We start from the raw sequence: 25,135 nt of genomic DNA on the forward strand, positions 1-25,135 counted from the left end.
TGCAACAGACCCCCTCCACCACCACCACTACCAACATTACAATGGGGATTCCTCAGAGATCAGGTCTCTTGGCTCCTGCAGGGTGATACCGGCTCACGGGGGGGAATCTGTTTGCTTCAGCCATTATTATACCCCACCATTCCATCCACAGGGGTTCAGTTGTTCTCTACCATCATTTAATTCTTGTAAGCGCTTACAGTGTTATTCCTTTATTTATTCATTCATTCATTCATTACATTTCTATCCCCCTATTTTTAATCCAAGGAGCTGAAGGTGGCGCACATGGCAGGTTCCTCCCTCCTAAATTAATCCCCACAACAATCCTGCGAGGCAGTGACCAGCCCAAGGTCACCCCATGAGCTTCACAGCCCAAGTCCAACACGCTAACCACTATACAGCACCAGCTTGCTCTTTAAAGTTATTAAACTTATACACTGCCTTCCTCCATGGATCTCAGGTTCACAACGTAAAAATGCAAGATAAAAAACACAAAATATATAAGAAAAATAAGAAAAAAACCTGATAACTCCCCCTCCATGCACAAAATACATTTAAAAGGATATCGGATGTCAGTCACCCCAAGGCCTGGTTGAAAGAGAACATTTTCACCTGGCACCTGAAGGTGTATAATGAAGAGGCCAAGCGAGCCTCCTGGGGCAGAGCATTCCACAAACTGCAGAAAAGGCCTGATCCTGTGTTGCCCTTCTGAAGTCCCGCTGCTGTCATGGTGCTCATGGTTGAAGGCAAAAGTGGATGGCAAAACTGGCTTCCCACATTTCATAAAAGGAACTTTTGCTGCTGGTTTCCAAAAGCTGCAATATGTTTTTGACTGGGCAGGGGGGAGGAGGAGGGTGGCAAGCCGAGAGCCATTTTCTACTGCCCAAAGCTGTGGGGCTGGAAGATGAGAAGAATTTATCTTAATTTCAAAACACACACAATACACAACCCTTTTCTGTCCTCCAAGCCAGCTTTGCTCTCTAACTTTCCACCCTACACCCAAAGCCAGGCATCTTGTTTACAATACAAAAAGGGCCCCCAAAGCTTTGTACTGGGCCCCCAAACTTGAGGGACGACAACTATTGAGATTTGTGATTTGCAAGTTATGTGTGGCGCTGTGGGTTAAACCACAGAGCCTAGGGCTTTCTGATCAGAAGGTCGGCGGTTCGAATCCCCGCGACGGGGTGAGCTCCCGTTGCCCGGTCCCTGCTCCTGCCAATCTAGCAGTTCAAAAGCACGTCAAAGTGCAAGTAGATAAATAGGTACTGCTCTGGCGGGAAGGCAAACAGCGTTTCCTTGCGCTGCTCAGGTTCGCGAGAAGCGGCTTAGTCCTGCTGGCCACATGACCCGGAAGCTGTACGCCGGCTCCCTCGGCCAGTAAAGCGAGATGAGCGCCGCAACCCCAGAGTCAGTCATGACTGGACCTAATAGGCCACCCTTAACGTTTTGGTTGGCCAGAGGACATTCCCCCCCACTTTCTTGCTTACCTGTGCGACTTCCAGCCTCTCAGTTGCTGAGTTTGGAGTCCAGCGTTTCGCTCTTGGTCTGTGGACCCAATTGGGAGAGACAGGAGGGTGAAGAAACCGGCCCTACCATTTTACTGTTGCCCCTGGATTCCACCTGGCAGCATCCCAGGAAGCAGTGGGGAGACCCTGCTCTGGCTCCCCTGCCTTCCCTCACCCCCCCCCAAAGCCCAGGGGAGAGAGAAGCCGCTTCACCCAGCAGCAAGGAGCGTAGCCTAAGGACCTCAGAAGAACCTGATGGCTCGGGCCATGGGACCATCTAGTCCATAGAATCATAGAATCCTAGAGTTGGAAGAGACCACAAGGACCATCAAGTCCAACCCCCTGCCAAGCAGGAAACACCATCAGAGCACTCCTGACATATGGTTGTCAAGCCTCTGCTTAAAGACCTCCAAAGAAGGAGACTCCACCACACTCCTTGGCAGCAAATTCCACTGTCGAACAGCTCTTACTGTCAGGAAGTTCTTCCTAATCTTTAGGTGGAATCTTCTTTCCTGTAGTTTGGATCCATTGCTCCGTGTCCGCTTCTCTGGAGCAGCAGAAAAGAACCTTTCTCCCTCCTCTATGTGACATCCTTTTATATATTTGAACATGGCTATCATATCACCCCTTAACCTCCTCTTCTCCAGGCTAAACATGCCCAGCTCCCTTAGCCGTTCCTCATAAGGCATCGTTTCCAGGCCTTTGACCATTTTGGTTGCCCTCCTCTGGACACGTTCCAGTTTGTCAGTGTCCTTCTTGAAGCCAAATTCCCGTAAAAATACTAAGTGATAGACTGCATCTGGACTTGGAGGTTCTGTAAGAGCATAGGAAGAGCCTGCTACATCCGGCCAATGGCCCCCTTAGTCCAGCATCCTGGTGGCTGACCATATGGGAAGCAGGATCCGACCACAAGAGCATCGCTCTCCCTTCCTGTGGCTTCCAGAAACTGGGTTTCAGAAGCATCGCTGCCTCTGGTTATGGAGGCAGAGCAGAGCCATCTGGCCACTGTGATCCATGTGACGGTCACCTCCACCTTGACTACTGTAACTCGCTCTACATGGGGCTGCCCTTGAGACTGACCCAGAAACTCCAGCGGGTGCAGATGCCGCGGCGAGACTCCTTATGGGGTCTTCGCTGCGAGATCACATTCATCCGGTACTATACCAGCTGCACTGGCTCCCGGTGGAGTAAAGGATCAGGTTCAAGGTGCTGGTTTTAACCTTCAAAGCCCTATACAGCCTAGGACCCTCGTACCTACGTAACCAGAGCCAGGGCTTTTTCGGCCGTGGCCCCGATCTGGTGGAACGCTCTGTCCCAAGAGACTAGGGCCCTGTGGGACTTGACATCTTTTCACAGGGCCTGCAAGACGGAGCTGTTCCACCAGGCCTTTGGCCAAGGCACAGCCTGACCCCCTCTCTCCTTCTGTAATCCTCATAGAACTCAAACCCAATGGTTGCCATTAATTTGATTCTGAATTGATTTTAGAATGAATTGATTTTAGAATGCTGTGTTACTTTTATTGTTGTTAGCTGCTCTGAGCCCGGCTTTGGATGGGGAGGGCGGGATATAAATAAATTATTATTATTATTATTATTATTATTATTATTATTATTAGCCATCGATAGCCCTGTCCTCCTCCATGAATTTGTCTCATCCTCTTTTCAAGCCATCCAAGTTGGTGGGTGTCCCTGTCTCCTGTGGCAGGGAGTTCCACAGTTTATGAACTGTGTGAAGAAGCTCTTTCCTTGCTGGCAAGGTTTTTGATGGAGCTGGGCCTCTGGAAAAGCTGTAGGAAAGGGTTGTGGTGAGAAGAAGCCCTGGAGGCTTCTCCAGAGGGAGAGCCGGCTGCAAGTGGCAGGTAATCAGATTCTGGATAAATAGGAGGCTGAAGCAAAGGGCCTCAGCAAAGGATCCATGGCCTCCAAGCCTGGACACCAGGAGAAAGGGGAGGTGGCCGTTCGTTCCCAGCAAAGTCGGTGGTGCGAAGGCAGGGAAATGGAGGAACAGCTGGGACCTTGCTTACCTGAGCTGCAGGTGACTTGCACAGACGCTTGCAAAGCGCTCCCCTCACCTGCAAGAAACAGACAGTGACACCTGAGGCCATCGGAGTAACATGTGACAGTCCTGGCCATGAACACCCTCTGCTAGGGTGTTTTTGCAGTATGAACCAGCGTCCCTTTCACCTCTCCATTCGCATGTCCTGTCCTGGGGGGGGGGCATCGGTCCAAAGCGACAGTTTCCATCACCTTTTTTGTGATTGTAAGTTCTCACCTGCCCTGGGGAGTGAATGATCAGCCACAATGTTCTTTAAAAAAGGAGCAAAGTCAGCTGGGTGGTGTTCAAGCGGCCTGAAGAAACCACTTGTGGGTCACAGCCCCTGCCCCAGAGATGTAGACCAGGCATAGGCAAACTCGGCCCTCCAGATGTTTTGGACTACAACTTTCATCATCCCTGACCACTGGTCCTGTTAGCTAGGGATGATGGGAGTTGTAGTCCCAAAACATCTGGAGGGCCGAGTTTGCCTATGCCTGATGTAGAAGAAGCTTTTCCCCCCAAGTGCATCTCCCACCCCCATTGTGGGTCTCAGTGACCGGTGCTTGGACTGGCAAAGATCCTTCTCTCCTGTGGGCGATGCAGTGAAAAGCCCCTCATACCTTTGTGCTTGGAACAGCCTCCACATCACACCCCACTCCAGGTCTCTGAGACCCTCCTGGCTGGAAAAAAACAAAACAAAACACTGCCAATTTGGGGAGGGGGTGCTGCTTACCTTCTTGTCCATGAGGCAGCCAAAAATCAGAATGAAGACCCCCTGTAACAGAGAAGAATGTTGCTTAGTGAAGACCCTACAGCGGTCTTAAACAAAATACCGTACTTTTCGCTCCATAAGACGCACCTAGTTTTTAGAGGAGGAAAACAAGAAAAAAAATATTCTGAATGAAACAGTGGATGTATGTTTTTTGTGGTTCATGCTGTGGCCACAGACATGTGATTTGACGGTGAGTTTGGGGTAGCCCAATGCAAAAATCCTGAGGATCCATGCTTTGTAACTACGTTTTTGCGCCATTGCGGCCCCACGAAACAGTGGATGTGTGGTTTCTTGGGTGCAGGCTGTAGCCATGGACATGCTATGTGATCTGATGGTGAATTTGGGGTGACCCAATGTAAAATGTAAAAATCCTGAGGATCCATGGGCTTTTACCTCCCCGCTCTCAGGCAGCCTCCTTTATCTCTAGCGTCCATTATCTCCCTCCCCATCACTTGCCGATGGGCACTTGCCGAAAGAAAGCTGCTTCCTTTCAACACCCCCTTCCCTCTTGTTTGCCTTAGTGTCTTTTCCTTAGCTGGAGCTGGTTTTCTGCTCCTCCTTTTGTTCTAATTTCTCTCCTCATTTCTTTAGTCTTCCTGTCTCCTCTCCTTGCAAGTTTGCTGTCTTTACCTCCCTGCTCTCAGGCAGCCTCCTTTATTGCTAGCGTCTCTTATCTCGCTCCCCGATCGCTTGCCAGTTAGCGGCTTTGTTTCAACACCCACTTCCTTCTTTTTTTTAAAAAAAAGCATGACCTGCTTTTCGCCCCTGGGCAATTCGGCTCCATAAGACGCACAGACATTTCCCCTTACTTTTAAGGAAGAAAAAAGTGCATCTTATGGACTTCAGAGTCTGCCCTCTGGGATATTTGAAGATGCACCCACCCAAAAACAAGTCTCTCCTCATTCCTAAAAAAACTTTGACGTGAACCAGTTTTTAACTCTGTGAGTAGATTGCAGTCTCTTGGGAATTGGCTACCCCTGTCCTATCTCATCTCAGTCTCATCTTACCCAGGCCAAATTTACCCAGCTCCTTCAACTGCTCCTCATCAGGCTTGGTTTCCAGAGACTTCATCATCTTGGTCTCCCTCCTCTGCCCACCTTCCAGCTTGTCAATATCCTTCTGAAATGGTGGCACCCAGAACTGGACACAGTATTCTAGGTGGGGGTCTGACCAAGATAGAATAGAGTGGGACTATGACTTCTCTTGATCTGGACACTATACTCGATGTAGCCTAGAATAGCATTCTCCTTTTTTGCTGCTGTATCACACGGTTGGCTTGTGTTCAGCTTGTGGTCTACTAACACCCCGAGATTCTTTTCACATGTGCTGTTGTCAAGCCAGGTGTTCTTCTGTCACAAGAGACCAGGGCCCTGCGGGACTTGACATCCTTCCGCAGGGCCTGCAAGACAGAGCTGTTCCACCAGGCCTTTGGCCAGGGCACAGCCTGACTCCCTCCCTCGGCAATCTTCGCAGAGCTCTGGCCCAATGGTTGCTAGTGGCTTGAATTAATTAATTTTTATAATGAATGATTTTAGAATGTTGTTTATGTTGTACCTTTGTACTGTTTTATTGTTGTTAGCCGCCCTGAGCCCGGCTTCGGCTGGGGAGGGCGGGATATAAATAAAATTTATTATTATTATTATTATTATTATTATTATTCTTGCCTAATTGCAGAACCTTGCATTTGTCCCTATTAAAATTACCGTATTTTTCGCTCTATAACACGCACCTGAGCATAACACGCATGTAGTTTTTAGAGGAGGAAAATCCGTAGGCATGCCACCCGTAGGCATTCCCTCCATAACATGCACAGACATTTCCCCTTACTTTCTAGGAGGAAAAAAGTGAGTGTTATGGTGCAAAAAATACGGTAATTCTGTTAGTTTGGCCAGAATCGGCTGCGACTGGACCTAACGGTCAGGGGTCCCTTTACCTTTACCTCCCAGTTACCTTGCTTCTGAGCTAACCTGTGTGGCAGCACTCTGACTCCCAGTTACACAAACACACACACAATTACCTTGGCCCTGCTCCACACCCACCTGGAGCGAATTGAGGATGGTAAACATGTAATGCGTGAATTGTGAGGCCTCCGAGGTCATGGTGATGACGCCCAGCCCCCACGTCAGCCCGAAGGCGGGCGTGAGGATGAGCAGGGCCTTGAAGATGCTGACCAGAGCCTTCCACTCCTCTCCCTGCGGCCCCTCGGACACCGAGGGCCTCATGAGTTTCAGCAGCACCACGAAGAGGATGAGCGCGTTGGCCGACACGACGGCCAAGACGGGCACGGAAAAGGCGTAGATGGCTTTGCTGCGGGAGGAGAGCCAGCAGACAGCCTGATGGAGGTAGCCCCCCCGGGGCAGGAAGGCTGCCACCGTGGCCACGGCGATGGCGAAGGGGCACAGGTAGCCCAGCGAGACCATGGCGGGCAGGGCAGAGCGGGTGCTCAGCTGGTGGAAGACGAAGACCAGCTGATGGAAGAGCATCAGGGCCTGGACCAGCATCCAGAAGAACATGGCCAGGTAGCAGAAGTGGGTGAAGAAGGCGGCCGCCACACACAGCTTGCTCTCGGGGTCGGACGCCAGGCGAGAGGCGCCCAGGAACCAGAAGCTGCCCATCAGCAGAGACAGGGCGATGTTGACCAACGTGGTGTAGCGGAAGTAAGACACCTGGGAAATGGGAGAAGGCTGGTCAGGGTGAGAGGCGGCCAGGCAGGACTCAGGGGGCCCTAGAATCGCAGGTTTGTAAAGTTGGGAGGGAACCCCAAAGGTCATGTAGCCCAACCCCGCAACGCAGGAACCACACAGCTGAAGAATCCCTGATAGGTGGCCCTCCAACCTCAGTTTAAAAACCTCCAATGAAGGAAACTTTAATAGTGCTGTGCTGTTTTTTATTGTCTGTATTTTAATAGGTGTGTTTTTTTATATTGTTTTAATTCTGTTAGAGTTTATAATGATTATCTTTGATATGTTTTTAGATTTTTGTAGCTAACAAGACCAGTGGTCAGGGATGATGGGAATTGTAGTCCAAAACATCTGGAGGGCCGAAGGTTGCCTAAGCCTGATGCAAGTCATGGGCCCTGCCTGCTAGCCTGCTCCCTAAAATATCCCTGGTTTGCTCCTTTCTATATATAGGGTGCCGACATTCTGCAGGGACTGGTTGCAGGGCAACATGCGCAAATGGCTTGAGATACCTATGAGGTCCATAAATAACCATAGAGCATATATTCAGCACAAAAAACAGGGACAATTTGTTGTTGGCAAAGGACAGCTGGACATATAAAGGGCCCCATTACCTTCAGCAGCTTGGGGCCGCATGAAACCTCAATCCGGCCCTGCCTTTCCTCCCAACTCCAAATTTCGGAACGGCGCAGCCTGCTTGTCTCTCACCTTGTTCTTCACCACCGAAGTCCAGACGAGGTAGTAGATGGCGAGGGTGGCGATGAGAGCCAGGATTGAGGCGCAGACCCCGAAGGTGCCCAGGAAAGTCAGGGCGAAGCTGTCTGGCACAGGATGGGCAGACATGAGAATGGAGAAGGAAGTCAGGTGGCGGCAGGTGCACTTGGTGGTGCTTTCGGCGCCGGAGGTCTGGCACCCCTCGGCTGACCAGCCGCCGACCCTGCCGTGCAGGCTGTGGTCCCAGAACACACACTGCGCCACCCTCTCCTCCTCGTCTTCCTCCTCCTGCCCTTCGCCGGTGCCGTTCCAGTGGCCAAAGGTCATCTCCACCTCCACCTGCGAGACGCTCCCGTTGGAAGCCGTGACGGAGTTGGACATCACTAAGCTGCCCAGCCTGGCCTTGGCGCCACGGCTGCCTGGCAGGATTCTGCCCAGCTTCTTCAGCACCAGGCTGGTGACGGTGACATTCTGCCCGCAGCGCAACAACTCCTCCTCCTCAATGTGGACGCGGAGAGGGGGGTCCGTGTCAAAGCCCTTGTTGAAGTCCTCAAACTCAGGGCCCATCTGGGCACTCTGGAGCTCAAGGTTGGGGAGCGTCAAGTTGTAGGGGCTGCCTGAGGGCGGCAGGAGGAGGCTGGCGAGGTTCTCAATGGACTGCAGGAGCCTGGAAGCGGCCGACGGGCTCAGGGCTTCCACTGCAGACCACTCCGGCCCCGGGTCTACGTCGAGCATTGTGTTGGCAGCAGCCAGCAAATTCTGAAAGCAGAAGGAGGGATTTCCTCATTAACCTGGGTCATGGTTAGAATTGTAGAAGAGTTGGAAGGGACCCTTGAGGGTCATCTAGCCCAGCCCCAGCAATGCAGCCATTGCAGCTAAACAATCAGTGAGAGGTGGTGTGTTGTAAACAAAAATTGCTCTTTTCCCTTATGGGGTATCCAAGAGCCCATATAGAGTCCTTGCTTAGGTTCCCTGTTGGTAGGAGAAAATAACAGAGGCCAGCCAGAGAATATTGAGAAGCAAAGGTCTTGACTCTGCTACCACTCAGTGGATTTGTAACTGGCTGACTGACCGAACCCAAAGGGTGCTCATCAATGGTTCCTCTTCATCCTGGAGAAGAGTGACTAGTGGGGTGCCACAGGGTTCTGTCATGGGCCCGGTCTTATTCAACATCTTTATCAACGACTTGGATGATGGACTCAATGGCATCCTGATCAAATTTGCAGATGACACCAAACTGGGAGGGGTGGCTAACACCCCAGAGGACAGGATCACACTTCAAAACGACCTTGACAGATTAGAGAACTGGGCAAAAACAAACAAGATGAATTTTAACAGGGAGAAATGTAAAGTATTGCACTTGGGCAAAAAAAAAATGAGAGGCACAAATACAAGATGGGGGACACCTGGCTTGAGAGCAGTACATGTGAAAAGGATCTAGGAGTCTTGGTTGACCACAAACTTGACATGAGCCAACAGTGTGACGCGGCAGCTAAAAAAGCCAATGCAATTCTGGGCTGCATCAATAGGAGTATAGCATCTAGATCAAGGGAAGTAATAGTGCCACTGTATTCTGCTCTGGTCAGACCTCACCTGAAGTACTGTGTCCAGTTCTGGGCACCACAATTCAAGAAGGACACTGACAAACTGGAACGTGTCCAGAGGAGGGCAACCAAAATGGTCAAAGGCCTGGAAACGATGCCTTATGAGGAACGGCTAAGGGAGCTGGGCATGTTTAGCCTGGAGAAGAGGAGGTTAAGGGGTGATATGATAGCCATGTTCAAATATATGGCTATCATATCACTCCTCTTGAGGGGCTGGGAGCTGGGGGCACTGTCATACAGTGGTTCCGCTCCTTCCTCATGGGCCGTGTTCAGAAAGTGGTGGTGGGGGATGAGTGTTCAGACCCCTGGGCTCTCACTTGTGGGGTGCCTCAGGGTTCTGTCCTCTCCCCCATGCTTTTCAACATCTACATGCGGCCGCTGGGAGAGATCATCAGGGGGTTTGGGCTGGGTGTTCATCAGTATGCGGATGATACCCAGCTCTATCTCTCTTTTAAATCAGAACCAGTGAAGGCGGTGAAGGTCCTGTGTGAGTGCCTGGAGGCGGTTGGAGGATGGATGGCGGCTAATGGATTGAGGTTGAATCCAGACAAGACAGAAGTACTGTTTTTGGGGGACAGGAGGCGGGCAGGTGTGGAGGACTCCCTGGTCCTGAATGGGGTAACTGTGCCCCTGAAGGACCAGGTGCGCAGCCTGGGAGTCATTCTGGACTCACAGCTGGCCACAGAGGTGCAGGTCAATTCTGTATCCAGGGCAGCTGTTTACCAGCTCCATCTGGTACGTAGGATGAGACCCTATCTACCTGCGGACTGTCTCGCCAGAGTGGTGCATGCTCTGGTTATCTCCCGCTTGGACTACTGCAATGCGCTCTACGTGGGGCTACCTTTGAAGGTGACTCGGAAACTACAACTAATCCAGAATGTGGCAGCCAGACTGGTGACTGGGAGCAGCCACCAAGACCATATAACACCGGTCTTGAAAGACCTACATTGGCTCCCAGTACGTTTCCGAGCACAATTCAAAGTGTTGGTGCTGACCTTTAAAGCCCTCAACGGCCTCGGTCCAGTATACCTGAAGGAGCGTCTCCACCCCCATCATTCTGCCCGGACACTGAGGTCCAGCTCTGAGGGCCTTCTGGCGGTTCCCTCATTGTGAGAAGCAAAGCTACAGGGAACCAGGCAGAGGGCCTTCTCGGTAGTGGCGCCCGCCCTGTGGAACGCCCTTCCAGCAGATGTCAAAGCGATAAACAACTACCTGACATTCAGGAGACATCTTCAGGGAAGTTTTTAACGTGTGATATTTTATTGTATTTTTGGTTTTTATGGAAGCCGCCCAGAGTGGCTGGGGAGGCCCAGCCAGATGGGCGGGGTATAAATAATAAATTATTATTATTATTATTATTATTATTATTATTATTATTATTATATAAAAGGATGTCACATAGAGGAGGGAGAAAGGTTGTTTTCTGCTGCTCCAGAGAAGCAGACACGGAGCAATGGATCCAAACTACAAGAAAGAAGATTCCACCTAAACATGAGGAAGAACTTCCTGACAGTAAGAGCTGTTCGACAGTGGAATTTGCTGCCAAGGAGTGTGGTGGAGTGTGGTATATTTGAACATGGTCTCGGCGGCCGCCCCCAGTCACCAGTCTAGCTGCCACTTTCTGGATTAGTTGTAGTTTCCGAGTCACCTTCAAAGGTAGCCCCACGTAGAGCACATTGCAGTAGTCCAAGCGGGAGATAACCAGAGCATGCACCACTCTGGCGAGGCAGATCCCTGAGGACAGGGGTTGCGATGCCGACAAGCCTCCCTCCTGCCAGCAATTGTGCTGCAGAATTCTGCACTAATTCCAGCTTCCAGATCAAGCCCGAGGATAAGCCCCCCGCTGAGTGCTTTGCAGGAATCCCGCCCTTCCCTCCCTGGGTGCTGCTACTCACAGACACAACGCTCCTCTCCAGGCGCATCTGGGCTCCCAGCGCCACCTCCGAGATGATGTCCATCATGTCGAGCGCAGCCAGGAGGTCCCGGGGTTTTTTGCCCTGGATGTTCCCAGACTCCGCCTTCAGCCAGTCTATCATCCAAGGAACCTCGGTTTGGGGGCTGCCCAGCCCTGCCTGGAGCAGCTGCACACAAACAGAGCAGGGAGAATATTAGGCCGAAGGTGGCTTCCTATGGAACTCATTGCCACTGGATGCCACAATACCCACTGGCTGTTAAAAAAAATGCAAGCTGGAACATATACAGAGGTGGGCGATCGAGAACATAAAGGTTCTGGCGGAAATGACTGGCAGAATTCGAGATCAGGGAGAAGAGCTCGTGGAGGAAGATTGGAGGAAATTTAAAAGTTATTTACAGAAACATTGTAAAATTTTTGAATGCTGATGACGTTGAAATGAACTGATGGGGTTCTAGCACCAAGGTAAAATGTAAGATGGGATTGATAATAGACAAGTTACACTGGATATGAATTTGCTGAACTAAATTTTAAGAAAAGGGATACAAAAAAGGGAGGCGTGAGGAAGTCAGGAAAATAAGTTAACTAAAGCAAAATTTAAAAAGAGGGAGTTTTGTTTTCTTTTTTATGTGTTTTTTTTCTTTTTCTCTCCTTTTTCCTGTCTTTTTTGTGTTTAATGTTTGTATTTTTGTATTTTGTAACTTTGTATTTTTCTGTTTTTGTATTCTTTTGAATCTCCTTATTGATAAAACCTAATAAAATATTATTTAAAAAAAGAACATAAAGGTTCTGCAAACCGAGCCTTATTGAAGGAGTTGTGGATGTTTTGCCTGGAGAAGAGGAGGCTGAAAGGAGATATTGGAGCCACCTTTAAATATCTGAAGGGCTGTCACATGGAAATCACTTTGAGGTTTTATTTTTTCATTACAAGCTCTACTGAAAAATGTAAAAAATAATTGCCAACCATAAACTGTTGGCCAACAGGACAAATGCATATTTGGATGTTTAAAGCCTTGTATGCAGTAATAATTATAATAATAATTATAATATTTACACCCCACCCATCTGGGTGGGTTTCCCCAGCCACTCTGGGCGGCTTACAGCATATCTAAAAAACATAATTAAGACATCAAGCTTAAAAAAATTAATCATCCACATGGCTTCAAAACAGACTTGGGAAATTTTTTACATTACAGATTAAGCTCACATTATTAATATTGTTAATTAAATGTACGTCCACAGTGTGTACTCCAGTCTACAGTGTTAAAATTATTTCTCAATAGTTGCTGTTGTGACTGAGACAGAGAGGAGATTAAGGATAATGAACGATATAGATCAAGACCGTACAGAGTGAAACATGTCTTTCTTTGATAAGCATTTAAGTGCTAGATGCCACAAATCTTGGGTCCAAGTTCCCATGGGGGGGGGGGCGTTTCCACCCCAGTTGGAAGCAACTATTTGTCTCACGGCTGCCATAATAATAATAATAATAATAATAATAATAATAATTTATTTGTACCCTGCCCTCCCCAGGCACGACTGGGCTCAGGGCGGCTAACACCCGATATAAAAACAAATTGATTGAAATACAACTTAAAAACAAGATTAAGACACAACATTAAAACATTAAAATACAGCCTCATTTCAGTGGAGACTCAAATCAAAAACATAAGAAGTAAGACCAACCCTTTAGGCTCAACATTGGGACTGATATCGTTTCCCATTGATAGCAGAGCTAACATGGGAACAGGTCCAAGAATTTGGCCCCTAATGATGGCGGAGAAGAATGGCAGACCAAATTTATGGGATATGCAGAGATGGCGAGACTGATGGGAAAAATCAGGAAGCAGGAAGATCAAGTATTCCTAAAAGATTGGAATAACTTTTTAATATACTTAAAAGACCACTGTAGACAGTTTAAAAAAATAATTGGCAGGGTTACAACGACACACCTGTAATGTGAAATGAACTTTTGTAACTACGATTACGTAGATAACGGTAAAAGATGCAGAAAAAGAGATATTTTCGTTGGAACCCAGGCAGGGAGGGGAGGAGGTCCGAAGGTTCGAAATAAGCTTTTTATTTTTATGAAATTGTTAAAGTTAATTATATAATTTCATGTAAAACTAATAAAAAATTTAAAATAAGAAGCAGTGAGACCAACCCTCAAAATACTCGGAGTCAAGAGTAGATTTCATGCTCTTTATTCAGCTCATAGTGGTGAGGAGGAGGAATGGAAGTTCCCCCAGAATGTCTGCTTTATATACATTATTTACACAATGGGCCCCACAGGATTGGCTAATTCTGGGATTCTCCTGTAGGCCAATCAGTTTCCGGATTCACTTCCACCTGGAGTTGGATTGGGTGGCTCCTGTGGACCAATCAGACTGCTGCATTCTGGATCCTATTGTTCTAGGACCAATGAGACTGCTGCCTTTTGGATCCTATTGTTCTAGGACCAATCAGACTGCTGCCTTTTGGATCCTATTGTTCTAGGACCAATCAGACTGCTGCATTCTGGACCCTATTGTTCTAGGACCAATCAGACTGCTGCCTTTTGGATCCTATTGTTCTCGGACCAATCAGACTGCTGCATTCTGGACCCTACTGTTCTAGGACCAATCAGACTGCTGCATTTTGGATCCTATTGTTTTAGGACCAATCAGACTGCTGCAATTTGGATCCTATTCAACTCAGTACAGAACAAACCCTTTAGGCTCAACATTGGGATTGATATTGTTTCCCATATGAGGTACAAGAAGTTGGCTTCTAATGATGGCTGACAATGGAGACTTTCAGGTCCACAAATCTTTAAGCAACAGAAATTCCACCCCACATGGAGGAATGTGCCTTTAAGCTTGCATCCTCTCCAGCAGAAGGGCGAGAGAGTACAGTTAACTCTTGAAAGGCTTTTTAAAAAACAACAACAGCCAAGCAGTGTATAAATTTTGCGAAATAAATAAATAACATGCTGTCCAGGGCTTGGTCTAACAACACAAGAGACTTTAGCGTGGCCTGGTGGCACATGGGTGCCCTCCGCCCACCTCAGTTCAAGAGAAGCCCGGAAGAATTCTATAAGAACATGGCAGGATCATTGTAATAACCTGCAGTTTCATAAGAGTATATATTTAAAGAAGATGAATAAAGGAGTAAGTTAGGTTAATTTGGATATGCGGAAAATATTAAAAATAAATGTAAGGAACCGCAGAAAGAGGGGAAAGGAAGTCACGTTTTGAAATGTCAAAATACTTGTAAAATCAGTTAATTGTAGAAATCTGATAAGTGTGTGTGTGTGTGTGTGTGTGTATGAAAATCTGCCCTTATTCCCTTATGGGGGACACAAGAGCTCTTATAGAGTCCTTACATACCATATTTTGCGCCCCATAGGACGCACCGGCCCATAGGACGCACCTAGTTTTTTTTGGGGGGGGGAAATAAAGAAAAAAAAATTATTTCCCCCCCCCCCAGGTGCGGGGCTGGAGGAACCAGGTCGGGGAACAGTGGGAAGGCACGCTCTGCCTCCCCGCTGTCCCCTGAGCTTGTGGGGCTGGCGATGGGCAGAGCTGTGCTGATCCCAGGACGGCAGGCAGCTCTGCGCCGCCATCCAGAGCGGGGCGGGACTTAGCGCCCCGCTCCCGGTGGCCGCACAAAGCTGCGCTGATCCCGGGACTGCAGGCAGCTCTGTGCAACCCTCGGAGCCGGTCTCCCAAGGGTTGCGCGGAGCTTCCTGAAGCCTGGAGAGCGAGAGGGGTCGGTGCGCACCGACCCCCCTCGCTCTCCAGGCTTCAGCGAAAGCCTGCATTCGCCCCATAGGACGCAGGCACATTTCCCCTTCATTTTTGGAGGGGAAAAAGTGTGTCTTATGGGGCGAAAAATACGGTAGGTTCCCTATTGGTCGGAGAAAAGAACAGAGGCCAAGCAGAGAATATTGAGAAGCAAAGCAGCTAGTAAGCCTGATCTTTATTGATCTGTTGCAACAGGGTACTCCCCTCACACGCAGGAGAAGGAGGAGGAACCTGAACAACAGCGCACAAGGCCTTATATAGACATTTTAAATTCCCTGCCCTGGAGCTCCAGACCACCTCTTCATACATCATACACACATCACAGAAAAGGCGGTCTACATCAGAAATCTGAGTGCGTTGTTTATCTCCTGTCTGGCAGGTTACCTGTTAATGCTTACTTGATTGGATTGCCTGGGGAGCCTGGCCAGTCTTTTGTGGTGACAAATACTTAGTTCCTGAGCCAGGTCACAGGCTCACTCTATTCATACACAGATATACCCTTAAGATAATAATAATAATAATAATAATAATAATAATAATAATAATAATTTATTATTTATACCCAGCCCATCTGGCTGGGCTTCCCCAGCCACTCTGGGCGGCTTCCAACAAAATATTAAAATACTGTAATACATCAAACATTTGACATTAAGGCAGGTTTAATGAATGAAAAGACAATGGGGAGGCTTTTCCATTTTCCTTTGACTTTGCAGAGAAAACATTTGGTCAGTTTGGGAGTCAAAATGGCTCCAGGTCTGGCCTCCTGCGCTGCCTCAGACATGTGGCCCATACATTTATGTAAGTGTTTGCCTGGCAAATCCATGAACATATATATATATATCCTTAATTTTTTTATTTCAATATTAAAAAAGAGAGAAGCCCAGAAGGTGAATGTTAGAAGGATGTTGGACAGAAACTAAGGGGTTTCCAGCTGTAATGCTTTAGGAGATACGGAAAAAAAAGGTTTACAAATGGGTAAAAGCTTAATGGTAAGGATTTGCTGAACTAACAAATTGAAGTGGAATACAAAGAAGGGAGGTATGAGGAGGTCTGGGGAAATAAGCGTAAGGAAGATATGTTATGGGAAATTATTTGTTTTTAACTGTTTTTATGTTGTATGTTGTATTTTGTTTCTTTTTATTTTTCATTTTCATTGTTATATTTTAAAAACTTTAATAAATATCTTTTGGGGGGGAAAAAGAGAGAAGCCCAGAAGAATCCACCCCTTACCTGTGCCTCGTGCAACCCAGACAGCAGTCGGTGATCCGTGCAGTTGTCTTGGACACTTTCCCAGGTCCCTCCAGGAGAGCAGGACCGGAGCATCTTTCCATCGGTTCCCTCGGGACACAGGAGCTCAGCCACCTGCCCTGCCTTCGTGGCATCCCACCTGCCTGTAGAGTTCTCACCGGGGCAGAAGCGATCTCCGGCTGTGGCACAAGAAACACACACGCACAGGCAGAAACAGCCTTCATGGAACACGTCCAGCTCTCAAAGGATTGCCAGAAATGCGCAGACTGTGTCCACCAGTTCCCCTGTCTCCCCATTACCTTGAATCGGGCCCACAGACACGGTGGTCTGCACGGTTCCCAGGTGGTCGCTTTCAAAAGTGCACTGGTAGGCGGTGTCCCTGCTGGGGCAGGAACTCAGGGCGAGGAAGTGGCAGAGCGGGTCTCCGTTGCCCCCCAGGCGAACTGCGGAGAGAGAAGGGGTCAGATGCTCAGGGCAGGGAGGGTGGGAAGAAGGAAGGGAAAGATCTGGCGGGGGGATGTAGGGGTGCAAATATCCAGAGTGTGGGGGTCCGGTGGGATTGCTATGAGGAATTATGAAATATGGAACAAGCCATTGTGTCAGCAATGAAAGCATTGCATTCACTGGGTTTGATTCATTGACAATAGTTTCTGATTGAATCCCACAGGCCTCCGCATCTCTGCTATTTGCTTTCTCTACACCTGACAGGCATGGATAAGCATTCTGAAACACAGGCAAGTTGCTTCATCAGGCATCCTCAGTACATAAAGATAGTAGGTTACTCTGATGTAGTTTAATCTTTAGATAGATCTTAAGGGCCAGGAATCTTATAATGCAGAGACATCATCTTGCCGACAAAAGTCCATATAGTTAAAGCTCTGGTTTTCCCAGTAGTGATGTATGGAAGTGAGAGCTGGACCACAAAGAAGGCTAATCACCAAATAATAGATGCTTTTGAATTCTGGTGCTAGAGGAGACTCTTGAGAGTCCCATGGACTGCAAGAAGATCATAGAATCATAGAATCCTAGAGTTGGAAGAGACCACAAGGGCCATCGAGTCCAATCCCCTGCCAAGCAGGAAACACCATCAGAGCACTCCTGACATATGGTTGTCAAGCCTCTGCTTAAAGACCTCCAAAGTAGGAGACTCCACCACACTCCTTGGCAGCAAATTCCACTGTCAAACAGCTCTTACTGTCAGGAAGTTCTTCCTCATGTTTAGGTGGAATCTTCTTTCTTGTAGTTTGGATCCATTGCTCCGTGTCCGCTTCTCTGGAGCAGCAGAAAACAACCTTTCTCCCTCCTCTATGTGACATCCTTTTATATATTTGAACATGGCTATCATATCACCCCTTAACCTCCTCTTCTCCAGGCTAAACATGCCCAGCTCCCTTAGCCGTTCCTCATAAGGCATCGTTTCCAGGCCTCTGACCATTTTGGTTGCCCTCCTCTAGACACGTTCCAGTTTGTCAGTGTCAGACCTCTCCATTCTGAAGGAAATCAGCCCTGAGTGCTCCCTGGAAGGACAGATCCTGAAGCTGAGGCTCCAAGACTTTGGCCACCTCATGAGAAGAGAAGACTCCCTGGAAAAGACCCTGATGTTGGGAAAGATGGAGGAGAAGGGGACGACAGAGGACGAGATGGTGGGACAGTGTTCTCGAAGCTACCAGCATGAGTTTGACCAAACTGCGGGAGGCAGTGGAAGACAGGAGTGCCTGGCCTGCTCTGGTCCAGGGGGTCACAAAGAGGCGGACACGACTCAACGACTCAACAACAACAAATGCTGGGAATCCCAAGTGGGGAAAGTTTCTGCTGCTCTCAGGTACTGCTGGCTGGGCACCCGGCTGGCAACTCTGTGGGGAGTGAGTTCCACAATTTGGGGGCCACCACCGAGAAGGCCATCATCTGGGCCACACACATTAATGCACGAGGGGGGAAGAACTACCAGGAGGGCCCCCTCTGCTATCTTAACACCCTCCTTGCGAGGTTGCATCACCCTACACGCACCCACAAGATCCCCTGCGATCAGCAGAACTGGCGCTACTTCCAGCGCCACCTTAGACCTCTTTCCCACTCGCAAGAATTGGGTTGTTTAGTGTGGCAGCCCCTGCCTATAGAGTTCAAGCAGGGGTCTGAAAACCTCTTTGTTTCAACTAGCCTTCCCAGACGCTGAGAAAGTTGTTCATCTTAATCCGTTTTAGTCTTTTCATTTTTGTATGTTTAAAAGCATCGCATATTTTTTCTTGTTTTATCCTTTTGGAAACCACTTTGAGTTTTTGTCGTTGTTCGTTTACCATCAAGCCGTGCATTAATTTTATGAAATAATAATAATTATAATAATATTAATATTATAATATTATTATTTTTATTTTATTTATACCCCACCCTCCCCAGCCAGAGCTGGGCTCAGGGCGGCTAACACCAATAAAATAAAATCACAGTAAAAACATAATGGGGTGGGGGGGAAAGAGGGAGGGGGGGAACCCAATTTAAAATGCAATTTAAAATGCAGTTACAGAGAGGTAGCCGTGTTGGTCTGCCATAGTCAAAATAAAAAAATTCCTTCCTGTAGCACCTTAAAGACCAACTGAGTTAGTTCTTGGTATGAGCTTTCGTGTGCATGCACACTTCTTCAGATGCACATTTAAAATGCAGTTTAATTTAAATTGAAATTTAAATAAAACGGCTGCGCAGAACGCCCATTCCCAGGCTGATGGGCCTCACCAGCCGCTCCCTGCCCTCCCCTCGCCCACCTGGGTCTGGGGCACCCGGGTTCCAGGATGCTCTCAGCTCTCCTCCTCTGTTCCGGACGCAGCACCGCAGAGTCAGGCCCTCAGGGGAGCTGCAGTTCATGGAGAGCTGTGACCGTGTCTGGACGAGGTCTGTCGCCCCGAGGGGAACGATCACCTCCTTGGTCAGTTCGTGCATGGTGTTTTCGTGCAAGTAGCGGCAGATGTATTTTCCTGTAGGAGACACGTGTCAGAACTGGGAGCCAGAGTCCGAGAACTGCAGAGTTGGAAGGGGGGGTTCCCCCAAAGGGCATCTAGTCCAACCCCAGGCAGTGCAGGAACCGCAGCTCTTGTGTTGCAGGAGCAACACAATAAATATAATATTTATATTTAACACAATAAATATTCCCCCAATCATTCCGTTTGTACAAACTCAACACACACACTCACACACGACATACGCTACGCTTCTGTTATAAATTCATAGAAAATCAACCATACATCGGATCTGCACCGTTTTATTTTATTTTAGTCCATGAAGGAAGGACTACAAAATGGGGAAGGTTTGATATAGGATGGGTGTTATGTACTGAGTTGAATAGGATCCAAACTGCGGTAGTCTGATTGGTCCTAGAACAATAGGATCCAAATTGCAGCAGTCTGATTGGTCCTAGAACAATAGGATCCAAATTGCAGCAGTCTGATTGGTCCTAGAACAATAGGATTCAGAATGCAGCAGTCTGATTGGTCCTAGAACAATAGGATCCAGAATGCAGCAGCCTGATTGGTCCTAGAACAATAGGATCCAAATTGCAGCAGTCTGATTGGTCCTAGAACAATGCAGCAGTATGATTGGTTGGCAGGAACCACCCAATCATGCTCCAGATAGAAGTGAATCCACAACCTGATTGGCTTACAGTAGAATTCCAGAATTAGCCAATCATGGGCAGCCCATTGTGTAAATAATGTATATAAAGCAGATACTTTGAGGGGACATTCATTCATTCCTCCTCACCGCTATGAGCTGAATAAATAGCATGAAACCACTTTGCGACTCTGAGTATATTTCAATAATCCCTTCAGCATGCCAGCACATCCACAGGAGCCCTGCCCAGTTGCTATGCCAACCCCGATGGTCCTAGACAGTAGACCATCAAGATCACAAAGAACTTGCATATGGGAGTGGATTCAGCACGGACTGGAACAAAGGACAATGATCAGCTCTTTCCTCTGCGCGCATGCGCAGAAGTGCTCTATCGCACTTCGCGCATGCGCAGAAGTGCTGTATCACACTTCACACGTGCGCAGTAGCGCACTCTACTTACGGACTGTTCGCGCCCGGAAACAGATTGCGTTCGTAAGTAGAGGTACCACTGTACTTTCTATGGGAAAGCGCGCCTTGGTTTTGGAACGGACTTCCGGAACGGATTATGTACCACTGTATTGATTTTTTATTGATTATGGGGGGGGGAGCTGCCCCCTTGCCCCCCCCGGCTACGCCCATGCACAGACACATATTTAGACCGAAATCATTCCTTCCTTAGAGAGAGGGAAGAGTGATACAGCACCAGCCCAGTCCGGGGAGACGGAGGAGAGCCTCAGCTCCACCTCAGAGCCGTTCTGCAGCAGAGTCACTTGAGTCCCGTTGAAGATTTCCTTGGCTCCCTGGGAGCTGAGCAGGTAGAACGTCACCTCTGTGGCTCCATCCTTCAGGCTGAAGGAGAGGGTCAGGTCTTGGTCAGCCCCGCCAGAGGCCACTTCCGGAGGCAGCTGCTGGCTGTCTGCAACTGGAAGGGATAGGATGTCAGTGTGGTGCGGCTGTTAGAGTGTCGGACTAGGAGAGGCCCGAGTTCGAATCCTCCCACTCGGCCAAGGAGCTTCCATTGGGCAACGCTGGGCCAGTCCCTGCCTCTCTCAGCCTAGCCCACCTCCCAGGTGCGTGGGGGGGGGGGTTAAGAGAGGGAAAGAAGCATTCTGCCCCTTTCCCCCTCCCCTTTAATTACCATTATTATTGGACCAGAGATTCTTAGAAGACTGGAGTAAATATACAAACTATTTGAAAAGCAATTGTAAAGAACAGATTACGCTAGTGGGACTGCAAGAAGTTCTGTAAGGAGGACTATTTGAAATACTGCAAGAAAGACTATGAATAGAACTATTAATTAATGATAATTAAGAGTAATAGAGAAATTAAGAAATGCAGATAAAGAACGGAAAATCGTCAGAGGTGGTTGATGGAAGTCTAAAATATTGTATTGGATAAGATAAGAAGTTATGTTAAATGATTGTTGGAAATGATATGTAAAAAAACCAATAAAAATGTATATATATATAAAAATTACCATTATTATTAATTATCCGTTTTATTAGTCCCTTTTTTTGTCGCAACAACTCAAAGCTGCTTACAAATAAACACAAAGCATAACATTAAAACCGGCCTTAACAACGAAAGCGAAGAAAAAAATCTAACCGTAATCGAGGCACTTATTTAGTTATTTATAAATATGTTTATGTACTGCTGTATCACAAAAATATATCACAGTGGTTTACAACAATAAAAAAACAGGCAGTGGAATCATAAAAAAGTAAAAAAAACAAGTTTAAACCATTTAAAAGTTAAGAAGGGACATCGGTTACGCATTGTGGAAGGATGTACTGCCCACAGAGGCCCTGTGGAATAGAAAGGTTATCAGCAGGCATTTAAAATTTGGCACAGAAGGTGCCTGTTGAATTCTCAGTGGCAGAGAGTTCCACCGGACCGGGCCGTTGACACCAAAGGGTCTATTTCATGAACCTGGCTACGTAGAGTGGAAGCAGGAAGAAATTCTGACGAAAGAAGAATGAGAGACGAAATTAATGGACTACGCAGAATTGGACAAAATGACAGGAAGGATTCGAAACCTGCGGGACCAGAGATTCACAGAAGATTGGAAGAAATATACGAACTATTTGAAGAGCAATTATAACCAACAAATTACGATACAGTGGTACCTCGCAAGACGAATGCCTTGCAAGACGAAAAACTCGCCAAGACGAAAGAGTTTTTCGTTTTTTGAGTTGCTTCGCAAGACGAATTTCCCTATGGGCTTGCTTCGCAAGACGAAAACGTCTTGCAAGTTTGTTTCCTTTTTCTTAACACCGTTAATACCCAGGGTGCATTGCTTGAAGAAGTGCAGTTGCGACTTGACTTTGAGGAGCAACTCATAGCACGCGGTGTGGTAGCCTTTTTTGAGGTTTTTGAAGACTTTGGTGATTTGGCTGCAAAAACTTCTTTTGCAGCCATTTGGTAAGTTAAACTTTTAAAACTTTTTTTGGGGGGGTTTGGATTTTGGGTTGGAGTGTTTGGAATTCAAGGACTTGGTGTTGGAGAGGGGTTTGCAAGAATCTGGAAGCTTGTGTGTTTTTTTTCCTCATTTTTCTGATTTTTTGTGACCATTGGGGCACTCTGCTGTTGTTAAAAAAAAAGATTTCTGGGTTTGGATTTCTGTGTGGTGGGTGGCTGGGGGGGGGGTCAGGGAATTGTTGAGAAGGGGTTTGCAAGAATCTGGAAGCTTGTGTGTTTTCTGGGAGGTTTGGTGCTTTTGAATTTTTTGGATGTGAAGCACTGATTTTTTTTTTTTTGGTTGGGTTTGCGAAGGTAGGAGCTGTGCTGCCATGGGGCCCAAGAAGACTGCTGCTGCAGAGGCCGGCGAGAGGAAGAAGGCGAAGGTGACGCTGGAAATGAAGAAGGAGATCATCCGGAAGCACGACGGTGGAATGCGTGTGACAGACCTCGCCAGGGAGTACGGCAGGAACCCATCGACCATCGGGACCATCCTGAAGATGAGGGAGAAGATCCTTGCGACTGATGCAGCCAAGGGAGTCACCAGGATCGTGAAGAACCGCCCAGCTGTTCTGGAGGAGGTGGAGAAGTTGCTGCTCATCTGGTTAGAAGAGAAGCAGCGTGCAGGGGACACAGTGACTGAGGCCGTCATTTGTGAGAAGGCCAAGGCCTTGCACGCAGACCTCGTCCGGGAACAGCCAGGAACCTCAGGCGAGCCAGAAGTCTTCAAGGCAAGCAGAGGTTGGTTTGACCGGTTCACGGCAAGATCTGGAATCCACAGCATAGTCAGGCATGGAGAGGCTGCCAGTTCTGATGTTCCTGCGGAGGAGGAAGCAACTGAGGAACAGCTGTCCTCCAAAGAACTGATGGACATTTGCCAGAAGTGGGAAGATGTGCAGGATTTTGCACAGCGGCACCACCCTCACAAGGACCTGACACATGACCTTGCGAACACTTTTGATACGAGGGTCATGTCGCCTTTCAGGGAGGTGCTGAAAAGGCGGATGAAGCAGCAGACCATGGACAGGTTCTTCAGCAAGAAGCAAAGAGTGGAAGAGGAACCTTCTTCAAATTGTCCCCCAGAGTCTTAGAAAATGTACTGTACACTTTGTTGTTTTTTAAATGTTTTTCTGTCATGTTTAGAAACTTAATTTGTTGTTCCTTCAATTTTTGAACTGCTCTTTACAGTATGTGTGACTTTAAAGAGCACTTAATAAACTCTTTTTGTACCAAATTTGGCTTTGTTTGGACTTTTTTTGACCATAGGAACGCATTAATTGATTTTCAATGCATTCCTATGGGAAACTGTGCTTCGCAAGACGAAAAATTCGCAAGACGAAAAAACTCGCAGAACGAATTAACTTTGTCTTGCGAGGCACCACTGTAGTAGGACTACAAGAGGTTTTGTAAGGAGAAATATGCGAAGTAGGAAAAGATAGAGATATTGGTTATGCGTTTTAAATGTAATAGGGAAAGTGAGAAATGCATACTAAGAGATTAGATTGGAAAATTTTCAGACTGATGGAAGTCAAAAAAATTGAATAAGATGTAAAAGTACATTTAATTATTGTTGGAAATGGTATGTTAAAAAACTAATAAAATTATATATATCTAAAACAATGGGGTCCTATGTTCCCTGTCCCAGACCCAAGGGCTGCCCCAGCCAGGGCGCATTGCAGTGTACCGATGCCACAGCAGGTGGGCTTTTGCATACCTGTGGCTGCCTCCAGCAGCGGCAGGCAGTAGCCGGGGTCTTCGGAGGTCCAGCGGAGGCAGTCGCAAGGGGGTGTGAAGACCAGGGAGGCCGCAGCCTGGAAGAAACCCCCACACCCCTGGAAGCGAGAGCAGTCTCTGTCGCTGTACTGGTAGCCAGGGAGACAGCGGCAAGTCCGGCTGTAGCCAAACGCCATCATCTCCCACTGCCGGGCGTCACACTCTGGGGGGAGAGAGAAGGAGAAGGATGTGTTGGGATACTGCCCGGGAGATGGGGGCATCAGGCAGGCCCCCAGTTGGCTCCAGCCACTGGCCGGCAGCCGGTCTCCCTTGGACACAAGCCCCAGATACCTTTACAGACTTGGCATTCTCTATCAGCAGAGTGAATAAATCTTCTTACAAGTGGCGGACAGAGACATGTGTAAGCATTATTTACAGGCATGTATTTGCGGGTGGCGCTGTGGATTAAACCACAGGGCCTAGGACTTGCCGATCAGAAGGTCGGCGGTTCAAATCCCCGCGACGGGGTGAGCTCCCGTTGCTCGGTCCCAGCTCCTGCCAACCTAGCAGTTTGAAAGCACAAAGGGGAGAGCATTCCACAGACAGGGAGCCACTTCAGAAAAGGCCCTGATCTTGTGTTGCCACCCTCCGGACCTCTTGAGGAGGCACACGAAGGAAAGCCTCAGAAGATGATCTCACCAGATAAGGCAAGCCTGGAGACACAGAGTCAAGGTACAACAAACCCAACCCCTTGAGGACCAGAAGCTTGAAGCAGGTAGAGAGCAAGATGGTTTGGGAAGGTGGCTCTGGAACAGCCCCAGGAGCCTCTTTCCTTTACTCACTGGTAGTGATGTCCAGGCTGGTGATGCTGCTTGATGTGCCAGCTACCTCCCGGGGGACGCTCACCGCCTGGAGGAACTGCTGCACCTGCACGGAGTCTAAGGGCGCTGAGGACCCCGGGGAGAGCTTGAGGTAGGCAGCGCCACGGATCAGGCCTGGGAGAGAAAGCAGACAAGCGTGGGCACAGAGCAATGCCTCCGCCCCTGCGCCGGGCAGCTGGGTGAGAGCGGAGCCAGTGAGTTGTATGGGGTGGGGGGTCCTGCCTCAGCACCCCCCACACTG

The 25,135-nt window shown here is 48.2% G+C and overlaps 1 protein-coding gene across 2 annotated transcripts; it reads right to left on the reverse strand.

The window, feature by feature from the left end:
- Positions 1–79: 79 nt before the first annotated feature.
- ADGRF3 (adhesion G protein-coupled receptor F3) lies at positions 80–24,230 on the reverse strand. 2 transcript variants are annotated; one of them, XM_082217463.1, is made up of 12 exons: positions 24,015–24,230; positions 20,547–20,765; positions 19,003–19,212; positions 16,549–16,692; positions 16,232–16,428; positions 11,200–11,385; positions 7,695–8,459; positions 6,348–6,974; positions 4,270–4,311; positions 3,526–3,573; positions 1,485–1,542; positions 80–894 (listed from the first exon to the last, which is right to left on the reverse strand). In XM_082217463.1, exons 1-11 carry the CDS (start codon positions 24,211–24,213, stop codon positions 1,504–1,506), a joined length of 2,676 nt encoding a protein of 891 aa, XP_082073589.1. In that variant the 5' UTR covers positions 24,214–24,230; the 3' UTR covers positions 80–894; positions 1,485–1,503. The 2 variants fall into 2 exon arrangements, with proteins under 2 accessions (XP_082073589.1, XP_082073588.1); XM_082217462.1 differs by having other exon boundaries at positions 80–1,542.
- Between the last annotated feature and the right edge of the window lie 905 nt (positions 24,231–25,135).

Source organism: Podarcis vaucheri, assembly GCF_965113315.1.
Source record: "Podarcis vaucheri genome assembly, chromosome: 3".
In the NCBI taxonomy this organism is placed as follows: domain Eukaryota; kingdom Metazoa; phylum Chordata; class Lepidosauria; order Squamata; family Lacertidae; genus Podarcis; species Podarcis vaucheri.